General features: G+C 45.9%; 1 protein-coding gene and 1 pseudogene across 1 annotated transcript; both read right to left on the bottom strand.

Annotated features, from left to right (window-relative positions):
• The window catches only part of LOC134485036 (sperm motility kinase Y-like), a 319058-nt pseudogene that overhangs the window by 205632 nt on the left and 93916 nt on the right, over positions 1–19510 (bottom strand).
• On the bottom strand, positions 6155–9396 carry LOC134485039 (sperm motility kinase Y-like). Its single transcript, XM_063280857.1, has 2 exons — positions 9296–9396; positions 6155–7807 (listed from the first exon to the last, which is right to left on the bottom strand). The coding sequence occupies exon 2, from the start codon at positions 7582–7584 to the stop codon at positions 6448–6450; it is 1137 nt and encodes a 378-aa protein (XP_063136927.1). The 5' UTR covers positions 7585–7807; positions 9296–9396; the 3' UTR covers positions 6155–6447.

Raw genomic sequence — 19510 nt, 5'->3', positions numbered from 1 at the left:
CGGGGTTTGGGAGCAGAGAGCTGCTGCGGGCTGGGATCCGCGGGTTTGGGACTCCCGGTAAACCCCACAAGTGCCCAGTCCTAGAGGAATTTTTGCCTCTCTGTGTCCTGAGTTCACCACGCAGGTCTCTTGCAGCAGAAAAGTTGGTCTTACCTGTGGTCCCGAGGCTCAAGTTTGCTCGTGTGGTGCTGCCTATGAGCTCTCCACAGTGGCAGCAACCAGGAAGATCTGCACCGCACTTTCCGGGAGCTTCCGTGCACCAGGGTTACAGATGGTGTTTGGTGTTTTCCTCTGGCGTCAGAGATGTGTGCAGAGTGCAGTCTCTTCTGGTTTCCCAGGCGTGTCTGCCTCTCTGAAGGTTTAGCTCTCCCTCCCATGGGATTTGGGTGCAGAGAACTGTTTATCTGGTCTGTCCCTTCAGGTTCTGGCGGTGTCTCAGACGCAGCGGTCCTGCTGCTCCTGGGCCCTCCTCTGCAGGAACCCAGAGGCCTTATACAGTTTCCTCTTGGGCCAGGGATGTGGGCTGGGGTGGGCAGTGTTGGTGGTCTCCTCTGCTCTGCAGCCTCAGTAGTGCCCACCTGACCAGGTGGTGAGGTCTCTCTCCCACAGGGTTCGGGAGCAGAGAGCTGCTGCCGGCCGGGATCCGCGGGTTTGGGACTCTCGGTAAACCCCGGAAGTGCCTGGTCCTAGAGGATTTTTGCCTCTCTGTGTCCTGAGTTCACAAGGCAGGTCTCTTGCAGCAGAAAAGTTGGTCTTACCTGTTGTCCCGAGGCTCAAGTTTGCTCGTGGGGTGCTGCCTATGAGCTCTCCGCAGCGGCAGCAACCAGTGACGCTGCCTTTTTTCTTTTCTCCCTACACACTTCTGGTGGCTCAGGTTGGACAACTAGGTGCCCATGACCAACTCCTCATTGTGGATGAATTTAGTCTGGTTGGACTTTCTCAGGAAAGGTATGCCTAATTTGTCACTTAAACATGTCAACTAATTGGTTAGTTTTAGTGTACTGAAGTGATAGTTTGCATTTAATTTTGAAATTTGAGTTCAAAAAAAAGTGATGTAAAAGCTCTTTGTGTTTACTCACCTTCACTATAACCCTATTTCTTAGAGCACATGAATCTCATTTTGGGTTCACTCATAAGAATGTATATTAGTATAGAACATTTCATTAAATAATTATATAAATATGTACACATACACTTAGAGCTTGAAAATCTTTAAATATCTTAATGTTAATGTTATAGAATAGAATATATTTACCTGTTTTATAATTAATTATCATAAGTGATGTGGACAGGACATAATCTTCTGAAAGTCTGGTTTATTTCCCCAAACAGCAACCAGGCTGAGGAACCTAAGCACAAGTATTCTGAACATAGACTCCTCTATGACAGTGAGCGCTGTTTCTTTATATTTTCTTCCTGGGGCAGCAGAACTCATGACTACAACCAGTTCCATGGTTACACTGGAAGTTGCAAATCAAGGCATCCTCTCTCACTGCCTGTCCACCTTTCTTACCCAGCCATTGTCCTCCATGGTGCAGAGAGGTAAGAGCTAGTGAATCAAGCCAGGTTAGCCAACATATAGTAATCCTGTATTGAGATATGGCTCCTCCTAAAAGTTATCAAAATCTGGGGCTGGAAAGATGCTTCAGTATTTTACAACACCAGTGTTAGCTCACAACTGCCTAAAACTCTAATTTCAGGGGATTTGAAACCTTCTTCTAAGTTCTTTGGACACCAGTCAAGCATTCATGTGCACACATGCTGGGCAAACACTCATACACATAAATTATTTTTATAAAGTGAGACCCTAAAAGTCCCATGTAGTAGCTCCTACCACAGCTCTTGCTCAGCTTTTCAAGGAAGAAGTTAGTTGAGACTGAGTGCATGATGCTGAGAAATACTTCTGGATCATGATACAGATCAGATCTGATGGTACGGTTTAATAGATATATTCACAGTCTGTTAGGTGCAGTATTGTGAATCCTCTTCTGACCCTGACTCAGCTTTTATTTTTACTTTTTATTTTTTCAGTTTTATTTTTATTATGCTACTCAAGTAAATTAATACTAAATTAATGAATCTGGGAAAATGAGAATTAGTTTAAATGAGTAAATAAGAAAATGTGAAATGTTTTTTATTGAAAGCATAGTGTCAAAATTATAGTTTTTAGCAGGGCATTTAAAATACATGCTTTTTAGAAAACCATTTATTTATTTCCTTTACAATCCTGTCTTCCCAGTAACCCACCATACAAATCTTCCCTCCATCACACTTTTCCTGAAATGGCAAAGCTTGTTTCAGGGTGTCAACCCCCATGAATGCTTTTTAAAAGATTGTAAAACAGATACCTGAGGAAAAAGTATGCCTTTTATGCAGTTTTAAGCATCTGATTGTTTACTTCTTTACATTTCACAAGAACAGACCCCTCTACCTAGACCTGAAGTTAGGAGCTAAATTTCAGGAGTGACAATGCCACAAACAGCATACATCAGTGTATAGAAAAAAATCTTTTTATTCCTTTGTAGACACAGGAACAGCTTGCTACTTGGCCAGTGAGCCATAAAGCAGTGTCAGGTCTGGTTATATAACCATTCCCCAGTTTTTGTTACCTCCTCTGTGAGGAAGAAACGTGTATGAAATTTTGCTAATATCTCTGGTGAGTCCCTGAAGTAGTATAGCTTCCTCTTTTCTTTTCTCAGCCTCTTACCCCTTCCAAGGAAGAGCTTCAGGAAGTTTTACCTACTTGAGCTCCACTGAGTAGAGGCTGGCAAGTGTCTCTAGTGTGACAGTGATATGTGGATCCAGAGGTCCTCAGTGGAATCTAGCACATGCAGCCAGGAGCACCTGAACTCTTCCTCCAAGTCAGTTGCCCCTGCTTCCACTCTGACCAAGAGTGGTCCTGGCCATTGGGAAACCCCAGCAGAGGTGCTGCCCACCCCTGTGACTGTCTCCCAGCCCATATGAACAGACCTCCCTCCACCACCTCCTCTACCACAGGTCCACTACACCAGATATTGGTGGCATTTCAGTGGATTTGCCACTCCCCCCTCCTTCTGCAAACAAGGCAGCATCCCAGTCTGCACAGGTGGCTGGGAAAAAAGAGTGAGGAGCAGCAGTGGTGGTCTGAGATATAGAAGGCCTGTCTGGACAAGGAAACAGAGAGTAAGCACAGGGAGCAGGAGAGGAAAGGGCGACAGATGCACTCTCATTCCCTGAACTTGCTTCCTTCTCATCTTTGACCACACCGACCAAACCAGGAAAACCTTCCACACTGCAGAGGCCCCAAGAAACAGTCATTCTGGTGTTGTAGTCCCTGCAGCAGCCCCCCACTATTGAGCACAGGGATCTGCAGTTCATAACTATCAGAAAAGATGTGCTGTCCTCTGGGGAGTCTGTCTCCAGACCCATAAAAATAAGATGTCAGGAAGAAGCTGGAGAAGCAACAGCAAATGCACCTTGTGGATATGCTAAGCAAGGAGATCCATGAGTTGCAAAACAAGGGGGACGGTAGTGCAGAGGAGACTGACTGCCTGTGGACGCTTATGCTGGAGTGGCAATTCCAGAAGAGACTTCAGGCCATATTTCTTGCGTTTCTCCCAGGTTCATTTCATAAAACTGTTCAAGAAGCACAACATTTGATGTTTCCATAGTAGAAATTTATAACAACAATGTTTTTGCCCTTCTGGCCTTAGACAGTTCTACAGTGGTGTCTATGGTTAAGTGCCAGGCAGTGAGAACCCAGGAGTGACATTCAGAGGTACACAGTATGTCCAGCAGGTGAGGTGCTCCTGGGGCCCAGTGTCCTGAGTGCAGGTCCTCAACCTTACAGCTGACCACTCCAGCTCTGCCTGGGATGGAGCCAGTGCTACCAACCTAGGAAGCAGCTCAGGGAGTGTGCTTAGTATGTGCCCCATTGCTTCAGTGCATGACAACGTTGATCTGCAGGAGTAGCAAGGATTTTAGCCAGCTCTCGTTCTGTATCTGAGGAAGAACATGTCTTTAAGAACATCAAGATGCTCACCTCTAGCACATATCAGCTTTATATATCAAAGATATCATAATAAAGCTGTTTAAAACATAAAAAGTTATAAGGTAGCTCAAGGGTAGGATTACTGACCCTGAGTATTATATCTAATTACACACACACACACACACACACACACACACACACACACACAAACACAAAACAGAAAGAGCTACAAAAGTTGGAAAAATGAACGAATCTTAAAAATATATAAATAAATGTATAATTATTAAAATCTATATGAGAGTCAATGTTTATCACCCAGCATTGAGGAAGGGGCTTAGAGAAATGAATTATCCCTCTCCAACCTCAAAAAACATACGCACACACACAATCAATGACATGTGTAATTATACCAGGAAATACCCGTATTTTATAGAATGCCATAATCGAAAGTAAGAACCATCTTTTTTGTTAAGGGTTGCCAATACATTCTTTTTCCAAGGTGTGTGCAGCTGTGCCAGTCTTCTTCACTATGGGATGGAAGAGGTCCCTGACCTGTGAGCCTAGAGGTGAGCAGGGGATCTTTGCTCCATTCTGAGACTGAGAAAGGCAGGATGCCCACACAAGGGTCCATAGCAGGGAAGGTTTTCAAGCTATGACAGTGCTGGAAAAGCCTATACAAGGCACACAGTTAGCAGTGATGTGTTTGCAGGGAGTCCAAGGAACCAGCTTTGTACTGATGCAGGTGGGCAAGCATTTATCATCCACCTCCCACTCTGACAGCAATGAGAGTATTGCTTAAGTTTTATTTCATAGATTTGATCCCTGACCAAAATACCAAAAACTGCACCCTTAATGATGTAGCAAATAGAATAGTGGATGCTAGGCCAGGAACCTTTGACTCTTCTAATACCATTGTGTATTTCCGAGCAAGGAAGGAGAGGTATCAATGGACAGCAGTCTGTTTCCCCACGAGTACTCTACCACTGAGTTAGTAGCCTTAGCCCTCCTCACCTCTAGGAAAAGGGTGTCAGTAAGTTGTCCAAGCTCATCTTAAACTCATGATGTAGACCAGGCTAGCCTTGAAGTTATGATCCCCCTACCTACTGTGTGTCTTGAGTGTCTGGTATTACTGGCCCGTTTCTCTATGGATTAGTAGCCCATGGAAGAGTCCATGATCCCATGACCCTCTAGTTCTCACCCTGTGGAAGCTATTGACCTAAGGGGGAGATGGAGTCCATCTGAAGGGATGGGTCAACAAGACAACTCTGTAGAGTGTGGAACTCATCGTTCATATTGGGTCCCTGCTTGGAAGAGGAGAAATCAAGAGGCGGGTGGAGGCTTGGTGTGGGGGAATCCTCCTCTTCCTCCTCCTCCTCCTTCTGCTGCTAATGCTGCTGGCGCTATTGCTGTTTCTCCTCTTGGTGCTGTAGCTTCTGCTGGTGTCTTTTCCTTGGCCATGTGTCTGAAATCACCTCCTGTTTATACTCAGGACATGACAGAATTTCAATATGGCACTGTGAGAGAAAAAAAGTAAATTTATTCTAAGCAAAAATCTTATGCGGTAGAATACTTAGATTACCATTTGGAGCTTTGATTGCCTTATTATTTTATTAAATCTTCTCTTCTACTTCTCATTTAGATTTTTGAAAGAAATCATTTAGAAATGTTACATATATATATATATATATATATATATATATATATGTAACAATATATATCAGTTGCTAGGTCTTAGGAATGAAAAAATCAGTATGCAAAACAATATGCATGCATGCAGGATTCTGACCATCAACAATAACCCACAAAGTAGGTTGTTGATACTTATTCAGTGACAAACCTTGTTATTAATTTTAAGGCTTAATGGAGTGGGATGTTACATTTGAAAACATAAGACTCTGTTCTGCAGCACTTGTGATTGATGACCACATGTGCTAGAACCAGTAGCCCATGGATGAGTCCATGAGCCCATGAATCTCTAGTCCTCACCCTGTGGGAGCTATTGGCCTAAGGGGGAGCTGTAGTCCATCTGAAGGGATGGGTCAACAAGAAAACTCTCTAGAGTGGGGAATTCATATTGAGTCCCTGCTGGTAAGAGGAGAAATCAAGAAGAGGGAGAAGGCTTGGTGTTGGGGAAACCTCATAAAAGAACTTAGAGAAGATACAAGGTAAGAATTGTGGGGAAAATGGAAAGCAGAGACAGAGGAAGGACCAGCATAGAGCAAACTAGAAAGGACAAAGCACGAAGGTACCTGGGCTGTGCCTGCTGCTTGTTATCTGGACTCTCCCTGTGGCTCATTTCTGGGGTGAGATTCTGTTCTGCCCCAGGCAAGGTTTCTTTCTCCTTGGCAAGCAGCAACAAAGCTTTATCAGGGCATTTGCTATATTCCTGGTCCACCCCTTAAAACCTCTGTGCCCGACCCTGCTGGAGATGGGCTCATCCTCTAATGGGGCTCTGTGGGAGAGTAGATTATCTTCTTTTATTTCCTTGTTGCTACTCTTCTCCTGAAGATGCTTGTTGTTTGAATGTATGGGACACTCATGGCACATTTGTGATAGTGGTCCTGTGTAGGTGTTATCGGTAGTGGCCTGAGACGACCAGCCACAGTGGACCTTCTTCCTCCTTTTGTATGAACCTTCTGGCCATAATGAGATACGTGAACTTGGGAGAATGACACCTGCAAGGTGTCAAGGACTGGCAGGCTTCCACTCCTCTTTCTTTGTAATCTAAAAGCAGCAGCAGGATCAAAGCTAGGAAATGGGGCTGCAATGGGACTCACTTGCTGTGCCTGGGCTGTGCAGCCATACCCCGGGAGAGCCTGCTGTTGTAGGAAGCAATAAGTTGCCATTTCCTCATTATATTTTCTTTTTATTAGGGAGTATTTTATTACAGAGGCTTGAAATCCCATGCATTTCATCGCACCCAAAATTTCAGGGTCTGGCCTGAGGGGAAGCGGTTCTTCACAACGAACTGTGAACCCCTTCCCGTGTTCTTTGAACCAGGCATGTTTCATCACCTCGCTGGCTGTTGGTCTATACATTGGATTTACTGTTAGTAATTGACTAAGGAGGTTCTCCAGTTCTTCTGAAACCCGACAGGGGGCAGGATACACCCCTGCAACAACTTGTTTTTGTAATTCTTGGATGATCACAGAATCAAATGGGAGCTTTCCCACTACCATATAATACAAGACCACTCCTATTGTCCACATATCATTCTTCATCCCGTCATACAGAAGTCCAAGGAAGTGTTCCGGGGAACCAAAAGAATACGCACCGCAGTGCTGGTTTAGCATTTGTCCAGGTTGTGTTTCGGTGCTAAGCCCAAAGTCGATGACTTTGACCTTTTTGTCTTTATCAATCATTATATTGTCCACTTTCAGGTCTCGGTGAACAATCCCCTTTCCATGGCAGTAGCTCACTGCTGATAATATCTGTTCAAATATTTGCCGGGCCTCATCCTCCTCTACTTGCCCTGACTCTCTGAAGTACTGGTAGAGTTGTTGGCCTTCCACCAGCTCCATTATGAGGTATATTCTAGTTTTGTTTTCAATGACTTGTAAGAGAGAAACAATGTTGGGGTGGTTGATCTTTCTCATTATGTTTGCTTCTGTCATGGCTGGCCGGAACCACTGCTTGTTCTTTCGGAGAACTTTGACCGCCACTGGGGTTCCTGTGAGCTGGGGGCCAGGAGGACCTTGGCATGGCTTCCTTTTCCAATAGTCTTCAGTACTTTATATTGGGAATGAAAGGTTCCCTCCTGAGAGATACTGGGATCGGAAATAGAAGGTGGTAACTCCTCCTCAGTCTCTGTAGGCATTTTATCAGTACTAATGCTACCTAAAAATAACAAACAAATGGAATCAAATAATGAAAAAGATGGAGCAATTCAGGAACTAAAATTACACATGTGGAACCTAAAAGAAACAAATGAAACAAAAAGAAAAAAATAATAACAAAGAAAAGACTAGACTAGAAAAATAGAGTAAAATTATGAACAGGGGGAAATATGAAGAATCATAAGTAAACGCCACCCAAATGACCATCCCCAAAAGAGAAAGCGAAGAGCACACAAATACTAAACGTAATGATGAAAATAAAAATCGTCATACTACATTAGGATTGGGCGGCCAAAGCTGATCAATACTGTGAGTGGATTGTTTGAAGAAAAAGGTCAGATGAAAGAAATGAGAGGAGAAAGACTGAGTATAAGACAAAACAAACAAATGTAAAAAGCCAACACTTAAGGGAAAACTCCATTGAATTTCAGGACCTAGTGATCCACAAAAATCCACAACTCTCCAGAGCAAAATACTGAAAATTAAAATTAACCAACCACAAGGAATAAGGCAGTTAAATATCAGTGAATAGTAAACCTTAAACAAAGGCCGAAGAGTCAAAGTGTCACAAAGGGCAAATTTGTATCAAGTCTAAGCCAATGATTGCTTGTACTCAATAAATAGAGAAACAGGAATAATGTAAAAGGATGAAACCGCAGGGCATTGAAAATGGAGATAGAGTTAATCATCCGACTGCAGAACCGTAAATAATCAAAGCAGTAATATAGCATGTGAGAACATAAAAACCACCACCAAAATGAATCCAGCAATCCATAATAAATAAATAAATAAATAAATAAATAAATAAATAAATAAAACAAAACCACAATAAGGAAATAGCCAGTGGTCTTGAGAATATATGGCCTAATTCTATCTCTTAAACACATAGAAAAAAATCAATCCATAAATAAGCAGCCAGCAGTCTACGTAGGCCTTTAATCTGATATTATGGGGTTGGCATATCAAATTCCTGGGAGCCACTGGAGAGCCAAGACAGGTACTTGGGCAGTTGCAGGCCAGTGAGAGAGCCTGTCTTGAAAATGAGGTTGAGGACCTGCCTCAGGAACAGGAGCCAGGGTGACTTCTAGCCTCTACACTCTTTTGCACTGAGGTGCAGGTAATATAGATACAAGGGGCAAAAGGGGATGGGCACGTGCGTGCACACACAAACACACAAACACACACACACAGGCACACACACAGACAAACACCCAGATTCATACAAAACACACTCACGTAGGAACAGGCACACACATACTTACACACAAGTAAACCTGGAAAAATGCACATCACAGACACACACACACACACACACACATACACACACACACACAAAAGAAGTGGTACACACATACAAACATACACACAAACAAACCTGTAAACTCACACACTCCTACATATACTGACAAACACACAGGCAAAAGTGTACACGCACTCACACACAGACAAATCAGTCAGCACACACTCTCTTACACACACTGATACTTACACATATACACAGTACAGTAAAATCCAATAAAACCACACACAGCTCACAAGATACAAACAAGTCGCAGAGGGCTCCACTCCACACCTCCTCTCAAAGCACTCAAAGAAATCCAGGCCTGGCAACAGCTTAACATCTGTTGGCTGGGACGCCTCACAGTTGCTCCTCATTAGGTCACAATAGGACCTGTCATGACATGGTTGGGAAGGGCTTCAAGGCTCTGGCTTCTGTGGGCTATGGAGAGATTTAAGGCTTTTAGAAATCAAAGCCTGTAAGATGTTTACCTCTCCTCGGTTCTCTGTTTTGAATGTTTTCTATGCCTCCTGCTTCAAAGTCGTCATGTCTACACTCAGGGTGTCACTTTTTCATTGAATTCTGAATGATTAGCCTCAAACTGATGGTACACTGTTAAAAAAAAAAAACAAAGCTGTGTTTCTAAACTGACCCATCAAGATGACACTGATTTCATAAATCCTCAGAAAGGCTCTAGGATATCATCAAACACCTGAGACAAAGCTGCAGGGATAGGCAGAGCACTTGCCTCCCAAGGGTAAGGAATTGAGTTTCAATCCCCAAAACCCCCATCAATGTTGGATGCATCAGCAAAGACCATAAGCTCAACATCTGTGGAGTGGGGAGGGGTTGGGGCTTGAAGACAGGTGGTCTGACATGCAGGCGTGAGGACCTGTCAGAGGATGGCCTCTGACAGGACATGGGGTAGTGGTATGCATGGACACCTAGGCACATAAGGGGGTATGCATACACAGGCAGACACTTCCTATCAAACAGAGGTTGGCATGATGTATAGAAAACCAAGTCCATCCTGAGTGTAGGGCTCACTTTAAATATTAAGGTCCAGTGATGGAAGAGACATGTATGAGGACAAGGAGCTCTGTGCAACCTGGGGCCAGAAGGAACAGAGTGGCTATGCTGACACAGTTGAAATGAATTCTCAATCACAGTCTGTGACAGCCAGGTCTCAGGACCCAGGCAGCTGTGTTATTTGTGAGCAGCCAGTGCAGCCAGAAGCTAACTATTGAGCACTGACTGGCCCAAGCCCAGAAAGGGTCTCTGTTTCTCAGAGTGCTGGGGGCAGTGCAGTGTGTAGCCCTTTCCTTCTGAAGACTCTTCTGGGGTTTGGAGTCCCCTGTAGAGGACTCTCATGGCTGCAGACACTAAGCCTGGGAGGAAAGATCCTCATCTGTAGAGTTCACTGAAAGGCCTGAGAGCAGAAAAGGAAAGAAACAGGAAAATGTGCCACCTCTGCTCACTGTGGTTCAGCTTCTGCCTTTGCAGCTGAGCTCAGGTGCCCTGGAGTTTTCCCTAGCCTGAGTCAGTGATCTCAAGTTTAAGTCCCTACTTCCTGAATTGTAGTATCAAACAAAGCACAGTTTCAGGCAAGAAAAGCTGTGAACACCATCTAGACATTGTTGTCTACATTTGAGGGGGACTGTTGAGCCCCAAAGGGAGCAAGGGTTACAAGGTCAGGTATTATAGGAATGGGCAGTGTTGGAAACCAAGTTCCAATCTCCTTTGCTCTGGGCAGAGGGTAGGCCTGGCAATTGGTTCCTGCTGTGTACATGGGGAGAATCAAAGGGTCTTATGGGATCGCTGGCACAGACCTGCCCAAGCATGGCTTAGGGAGCCTCACACCAACTCAATATTTGATGTGTTCCCAGTTTTGTCTACCACCCTCAGCTGTGTGCCATTTTCCCTGCCTCCAGCAATGGACCCTAAATATCTTCCTATAAAAGGCGATCAAGGAGGAGTTGCACAAGGACAGGTGGGGCTCTGTGGGGAGGTTCACATGGGCTAACACATTAGAGGGCCACAGAACCTGGATTGATGCTGGATGGACACCCTCCTCTGACATCCAACAGAGAGATCTTCACAGAGATCAAGAGAAGGCTTCTCTGAATAGCTGTGCAGAGCACCTCCGATTCATGGACTTAGGAGTGACACCCATAGGATGCTTTTGAGGAGCCGATTGTGATTCAAGGGCTCATTTGCCTGGGTCCATGTGCCTCTAGAGATGAGCCCAGGACTTGGCTGTGGCTGGTTATGGGGTCAGATCAGAGGATGGGAGGGGGCTTGTCCTTGGCTCCTGGGAGTAGAGCAATTTTTCTTTCCCTGCCCCTACTTTTTTTGCTTTTCTTTCCTTGGCATAAGGAGGGACTGGAAGAAGTCTGTCTATGGGGAGTGAGGCTGGCTCGGAAACTGCTCGCTGTTCTACATTGTCATGCAGCTGGGGGCTTGGGGTTGTTGGCAGGATAACCTCTGCACCATTCCAGTCTGCTTCTCTCCACTTTATCAATGCATCCCTGTCCCAGGGCTGGGAGACCTGGATACAAAAGTCCCACCTGTAGCTTCCAGTCCAGGGATGGAGTCCCTCAGTGAATGGATTCCAGATGGTTCTGTGTAAAGCTGCATTGAACAGGGTAGTTACTGAACATGTAGGTACATGCAGGAGGATACTGCACTGCACCCACCCACATTTCATATAAAACCAATCCTCATGCTCTGGTACTAATTGGTTCTTTTTATACCTTTCACCATTTTTGCTATTCACTGTACTGTTAAGGGTGAATTTTCATTGTTTCACTTCTGCAAAGAGACAGAGTTTAGCATTGGAGACTCCCTACAGCCTGGCTGGAAGGGAGGCCTACACCCATGTGTCCTTCTAGGAAAAAGCTCATTCATAGGATGCCTCCCTGAGTCCCAGGATGTGTGGAGGGCTCTGTGCCCTACCCAGGGTTGACCTCAGTATATTAACGGGAGCAGAGGCTTCTCTCTGATAGAACAGTACCACCCTCCTGCAAGATGTCTATGATGGTTTGTATATGCTTAGCTCAGGGAGTGGCAATATTAGGAGGCGTGGTCTTGTTAAAGTAGGTGTGTCACTGTGGGCATGGGCTTTAAAACCCTTTTCCTATCCACATGCAAGCCAATCTTCCCCAAGCAGCCTTCAGATGAATATGTAGACCTCTCACTTACTCTGGCACCATGACTGCCTGGATGCTGCCATGCTCCCAGCTTGATGATACTGGAATGAGTCTCTGAACCTGCAATCCTGTGTCCATTAATGTTGTCCTCATAAGAGCTGCATTGGTCATGGTGTGTCTGTTCTCAGCAGTAAACCCCTAACTGAGACAATGTCAATGTTCCCAGCTCCAGCTTCCTGGCTATAGAAGCTTCACACATGAGCGGCATTCTCTTGGGATATGGGCCTAATAGGCTCCAGGCTGTCTGCTTGATCTGAGAGTGTTAGGACATCCTGCTCCTAAGGGCATTGTTACTGTTCCCATGCAATACTGTGAAAACATCAGCAGGCTCATGCTTTCTTACCCCCATGAACACAATGCTGCCTTTTCCAGGAGTGGATCCAACAGCTCTCAGAACCTCCTCAGGAACTATGTGTTACCCAAGGATTACCTGCACTTGCTTACACACCCCTATTCTGTGTCCTGAAAACTTTTCAAAGCCCATTCATCTGAGACTGGTGAGTTCAGGACAGTAGTCCCAAGTGTCTTGTCCTACGCTGACAGTTCATTCTCATGAGGCATCACTTACCCTTGACAGAGGATTTTTCCAAGGGGCATTGGATGTGCAGGAGAATTGTGTGTGCTGACTCCTGTCAGATCAGCACAGGATAGCATCAAGGCCCCATTTGCTCTTGATTTTGGAACTCATGGTCTTGGCACTGTCTTGTTGTTATTTAGGTCCCTGTCAGTCCCTAATTGAATTTTAGCATGGGAACCCAGGGCAGTTGTCTACAAAGATATTCCTAGTATGGGCCACATCTTCACCTTGCCAGACATAAAGCACAACAAAACACCAGACAGGCAGAGAACCCTCAGGGGCTAGAACTGGCATGTTCAAACACTCTGGCTTGACCTTGGCCAGCACAGATTCAGAGAACATCTTCTATGTAGGAAGATCTCCTTCCTCCTCTCAGAGTTTAGGACATCTAGAGGTAGGCTAAGGTGCTGGCACAATGTGAGCAGAGGCAGCACTCTGGGCTTGTTCAGTGTCAAAGACTCCCTGCCACCCGTGTGTCACAGTCACAGCAGCCCATCTCATGAGAATTCTAGGGCTGCTGATATCCTGAATGAATAATCCATGTTCTGCTGCTAGTTTCTTTGCTTCCACATGGACAACTGAGAGAAGGGATTGATTAAGTGTAGGTGAGGAAGCCCTGCAAATATCTACTTGTTGTTAATAAAGACAATGGGTTCTGACTGGCAAGATCTTTGAATTAGATTTTGAAAAATGCCACCTAGGAACAGTTAGTAGGTACTCTCAGGAAGGTGCAGCATGGTGGGCACAATGGGTCAGGATCCCTGAGGCTGGTGCAGTGGGACAAGGTCGTTGGGGCAGGTAAAACTGAGTAGGAAACATGAGCCAGGATCAACCGGGCAGGGACCCTGGTTCAGTTACAACAGAGCAGGAATCCTGGGGGAGATGCAAGGGGGCATGAGTCCTGGGGAAGGGATCTTGTAGTTGTGGCCCTGTGGCATGTGCAACTGACAGGGACCCTGGGGCAGGTGCACTGTGACGTGCACCCAAGCTGGAATGTTCAGACAGGTGTGTGTTTGCTTCATGCAGCTGCTCTCTGATGTAGAGAACACTGGCAAATGCCCCAGAGGGGATTTTGGGAACTCTTTCCAAGAATCCCTTAGCTCCTAACTGAGAAGCTATACATTCCACAGATGGACCTTTATTGAGATGAGCAGATTCTAAAGGAGCTGCCTTGAATGAACAGCCAAAGAAAGCAGAAATGAAGAACAAGCAATTGCAGCAGACATGTTCAGTGTGTTTTCGACCAGAAAAGTAGGAAAGGAAGAAACTGATTAAGTCAAATCACTTCTCTGTCTATCCATCCATCCATCCATCCATCCATCCACCCACCCACCCACCCACCCATCCATCCATCCATCCATCCATCCATCCATCCATCCATCCATCCATCCATCCATCCATCCATTTCCCTGAGGGAAGTCAGCTTTTCTTTCTGAGAAGGTCAAAGCAGCGCTCCCTTGTGGTGACAATGAGGATTGCAGGCAGTGAGATAAGTGGGTATTTACTTATTTATTTATTTATTTATTTATTTATTTATTTATTTATTTATTTCATGATCTGCGATAGACTGCCACTTGTGGCCAGTCCCCATCTGCATCAGCTGTACCATAAACCCAGTCTCAGTGTGACACAGAAAAGGCCTAATTGGAAAGTTTGTCCTCTCTCTAAGCGACACTTATAATAACATACTCTGGACTGCAGGTCAGTCAAGGCCTGTGTTTAGGAGACTTGTGGACAGATGAATGTCTGTGAGTCTGGACTTAGACTCTGTGGAGGGCTCAGGTAACCTGACTGTCCTGAAGCTTCCCACTGTGATTTATTTCCCTCCTACAGAGCCAGACACCTGAGCAACTGCATTTCCTGGTTATCCCCTAATCCTCTTACACTGTGTAGTGTGTTCAATCTCAGGGAGGGCCTGGGAATCTGAGAGACACCACTGAGCCCTCTGGGCCTGGCTGACTCAACCTGAGGCTACTCTGTGTGTCTTCATTTTGCTCACCCTCCAGAGACCTCAAAAGTCAGCAGTGAGCTTGCTGAGAGGTCAGGAACCTCCATATTGGCCAAAGAGCAACTGTCCTCTTTTACAGGTTCATCCACAGAGCTTGTAATTCTGATTGGTGCAACAGTCAGGAATAGTGAAAGATGTCATCTCCCAAGGACAATTGCTGTGCTAGTGGACACTGAGGAACTTCAGGGATCAAACCCTTCCCCATTCTTCTCCAGCCTCTCTTGTTCTTCGTTGAGAAGTTTCCTGCAGATCTAAAAGATCCAGGCAATCCATGACATGGGTTTGAACATAATCTCGACATTTTATTCATTGCCTGATAACTAAGACTAGGTAAAATTTATTTATTCATTCATTCATTCATTCACTCATTCAATCAATCATTTGTTATGCATACGTACAGGGTAGCTGTATTTAGAAAGACCAGAGAGGGCATCAGATGTCATTAGAGACATTTGTGAGCCTCCATGGGTTTGCTGGGATTTGAACTCAGGACCTCTGAAAGAGCATTCAGTGCTCTTAGCCACTTATCAATCTTTCCATTTTCCAGGCTAACTTTTTTACTTCCAATAATGTCTTCTTTATTCAGGTTACATCCTGATCCCAGTCACTCTCCCTCTTCCCTTCCCAGTCCCACCTTACAAATCCTTTCTACCATAATGCTCTCCCTTCTCTTTGGACAAGGGCAGAGTCCCTGGGTACCACACCACCCTGGGACATCTAGTCCCAGGTGGCCCGAGCACATTCTGCCCCACAGATTTACAATCAGGCAGTCCGGGTATGGGGAACAGATCCAATGGCAGGCAACACAGACAGACAGTCCTGGATCTAGTTGTCAGATGACCCACATGGAGACCAACTGCAGATAGCTAACCCGGCTCTGGGGTTGGTTGCACAGGCTCTAGCATACTCCATGGTCCAAGGTATCTGACGGTAGGGGACTTCTTGTAGTGTTTTAACCCAACCAGTTTCCTTGTCACTCTCCCCCAACTCTTCCACAAGACTTCCCGAGCTCCATCTGAGGATTGGCTGTGGCTTTCAGCTGCTGAGTGAAGCCTCTGGAGAAAGGTGTGCTACTTTTCTGTCTGCAAGTAAATCAGAAAGAATATCATAAATAGCGTCAGAGGTTGTATCTGTCACATGAGACAGATCTCACTTTGTGTCAGTCATTGACTGGTTGGTCCCTCAATATCTGCTTTACCTTCATCCCTGCACACTTATTGGCAAGACAGATTTCGAGTTGAAGGTTTTGTGAATGTATTGATGTCTCCTTCCTCTTCTAGAAGTGTTTTTTGTTACAGGAGGTGGCCATTTCGTTTTCATGCTCTGGTAAGCCTGCAAGGGAGGCTTTGTGTTGGGTCCAGTAGTTAAAAGCAAGACCTGGGAAAAGGAACGGCAGAGTTGTGATCTAGGACTTCCTGCAGCAGCCAGCTCTGGGTCCTGGGAGCCTAGGCAGGCTTTGCAGTCATAGAGCTCCATCCACTGCCCAAGTCCCATCCTGACACCTTCTCCATCTCTATTACAGGCCATTGTAATTCTGGCATAGTCGCTCTGTCCTGGGCCCGATAGGCCATCCTACCCTGGAAAAACAGAGAGTTCAAGGACGGCCAAATTTCACTTAAGCAAACTTGTTCTCAGACTGTGTGGTTACTCTGTCTTAGCTCTCATAACACACTTCCCTCTATGTAGGCTTAGGCTGTATCCTCCAAGCATCCCACCATGCATCAGCTCCATATCCTGACGAACCTACCTTAGGGTCCCTGATAATTCCAGATACTTTAATGTTCTCCCAGGATAGACTGTGGCCTCTGGTGTGGCTCACATTGATCCTAGAAGTTCTTGGGAGCCTCCATGCCATGGCATAGGATGTCTCTGAATCCGCACTGGCCTGAGGGATTCCATCTGGCACAGGATTCTCTCCCTATTGTTGAATTTTGGCTCTTATGTTTTTCAGGAATGGCTCTGCATGTGGTCAACACACACTACCCTGGAAGACCAGAGAGTTCAAGGACGGCCAACTTTCACTTAAGCAAACTTTTTCACAGAGTGTGTGGGTCCCATAAGCTGAGAGTAGCCTCCACATTGCAATGATGTGCAAACTTCTGCCTTTCAGCCATGATGGACTTTAGGATCTACCCTGAGGACCCTCCACAAGCCACAGGTGGGTGATGTATAAATTGGGCATGTTATTGGGTCAGGTCTTCAGTGCAGTGCCTTAAGCTGACAGCCTTTTGGGAGGGCATATGCTTCTCTATTAAATGAACTGGTTCCACTGTTGGCCTGGAGTCTGCTGTGTCTGCCGCTCATGCTCTCCTCCAAGTCTCTAACTGTCCCTAACTCTCCTTGACTGGCTGGTCAATCAGTCTTCATACCAGTCTAGAGCCATTCTATAAACACAGAGCCCAGACTGTCCTCTGCCGACGTTTAACAGGGCTGCTGGTTTAGTGTCCTGGGTTCCCTATGGGGGTGCAAACTCAAGTTTCTTAGGTCCCTATGTGTCTGAGAAAAAGCCTTTAGAACGAGGTAGATGTGAAGACATCAGGAAAAAACTCCTGCAGTACTTGATGTCTACCACTGGAGGGCTCTACACTTTTCTGGTCCTGGTGTGCTACTCAGCAAACCCTCTCACTGGAAGGCTCTGTGCCTGAAGCAGAGAACCTCTGCTAAACACAATGTTACCAAGAAACTGGCTGTATCTTCAGGGCAGCCTGTAGAAGATTCTCCACGACCCTGAGGACCCAATTGGGAAAACTTAGGTAGGCAGGGTGTGGGAGCCACCAGGGCTGTATGGAGACCTTACCCAGAATTTAATCTCCAGCTGTGCATTCCGATTAACATGACCCACACTCCTATGAAGGTCTCTGGGTGGCTCCTGATATGAGTTGGGGGAGGGGGGAGGACAAGGAAGCTGGGTCAAGACAGAAGCACTCTCCTTACTCACTGCGTCTGGGCTTGTTCCTGCCCTAACTGGGAAGCAGGAACCAAACACCCACTCCTCATGGGACTGTCCATGATGAGGCCAGCTGAGGATCTGAACTGTCAGCAAGAAAGACAGGAGCTGTATGTGCCACAAACCAGAGCACAGTGTCCCGCATAAGCCCATCTCTCAAATGATGCCATCTCCTCCCCAGAGTGGCTCCAGTCTGGGTTAGGAGTGGGTCATGTATTCCGAGCTCTCTGCTACTCCTGCAAACACAGCAATGGTGCCTTCTCATGCTCATCTATACTGAGCCTAGGGAGCAGCCAGAGGTCATACTCATGGGAATTCAGACTCAGTTCAATCTGCTATCCTGTAGCCCATGAGTCTGGACTCAACTTTAGTGGTCAAGGCCAGTGGTTTTTTTCCTGGACAAGACTTTGAGAATGTTAGTGACACATTGTGTGCCCTTGGCTGGCCTTCACTCTAATAGCCCTGAGTGACCATTCCAGCCTGCACTCAGGGATTCAGATCAGCATTGGCCAGATCAGGCTCTTTGCTACCTGTTCCTATAGCTCTCCTCCACTGTAGTTCATGTGTCCTGGCTGCTGCAGCTGCTCCAGAAGCTACCAGATGTCTTCCCACAGAATCCTGTAGTCCCTGTGGGCTCATCCACAGACATCTCACACTCTCCCTGCTGGGAGTTAGGCTGGATGCCTGCTGTGTGGGAGCTGCCTTGGCTTGTGGAGCAGAGTCAGAAGCAGCGGAGGAGATGTTGTCTGCTGCTCTTAATGTCCTCAGTGCCCAGGGCTTGCCTGTGGTGTGGTTGTGGTCCAGCTCCAGTTAATCACTGATATAAATTCAGCCCGTAGAAGCTGCGTACCCCATGAGGCACAGGGAGGACCATAACTGAGGGGGAACCTTGCAATCCAGGACCCTGTGGGGATCAGGGAATATTCCAGGTCCCCTCTCACGCAGGATGCAAGGCTAGGAGCTCTGTGTGCCCTGACACAGGGGCATGGGACCGTGACTCCCATGAACTGCTCCTTCATACCTATTACATCATCAGCTTTGAGAAGGTCTTCCTCAGTAAGAACATTCCACGCTGCTTGCCTCTGCCATCTGGCTCTCTTTTCCAGGGCTGCATGCCCTCAGGAACATTGACATGTCTTCTATGAAAATTAATATTCTGTTAAATCATTTTGATAAACAGTTCTCAGCATGATATCTGTGTCCAGAAGTAGTCATCAGCAATTCTCACGGGGACAGGGAATCAAAATCTTCCCCCTGCTGTTCTTCCTCCTCTTTCTCCTCCTCTTCCTTCTGTTCCTCCTCCTCCTCTTCTTTCTCCTCCTCTCTTCATCTTCCTCCTCCTCCTCCTCATCCTACGCTCCTCGTTCTCCTCCTCCTGCTGCTGCTGTGCCTAATGATGCTTCTGCTATTGTTGCTACTCCTGTTGCTGCTTTAGTTTCTCCTGGTGTCTTTTCCATTGCCATGTGTCTGAAATCACCTACTGTTTATACTGAGGACATGAAAGAATTTCCAGATGACACTGTGAAATAGACAAGACAATTTATTCCAAGCAAAAAAGACAGTGAGGTAGAATTCTTAGCTTACCATTTGGGGCTTTGATTTGCCTTACTATATTATAACTTCTTTTTTCTACTTCTCAGTTGAGGTCTTTGAAAGAAACCATTTAGAACTACTACCTATAAAA

This window comes from Rattus norvegicus, chromosome 1 (genome assembly GCF_036323735.1).
Source record: "Rattus norvegicus strain BN/NHsdMcwi chromosome 1, GRCr8, whole genome shotgun sequence".
Classification (NCBI taxonomy): Eukaryota; Metazoa; Chordata; class Mammalia; order Rodentia; family Muridae; genus Rattus; species Rattus norvegicus.
The sequence above is the reverse complement of the archived record's forward strand: the minus strand, read 5'-3'. Positions and strand labels throughout refer to the sequence as shown.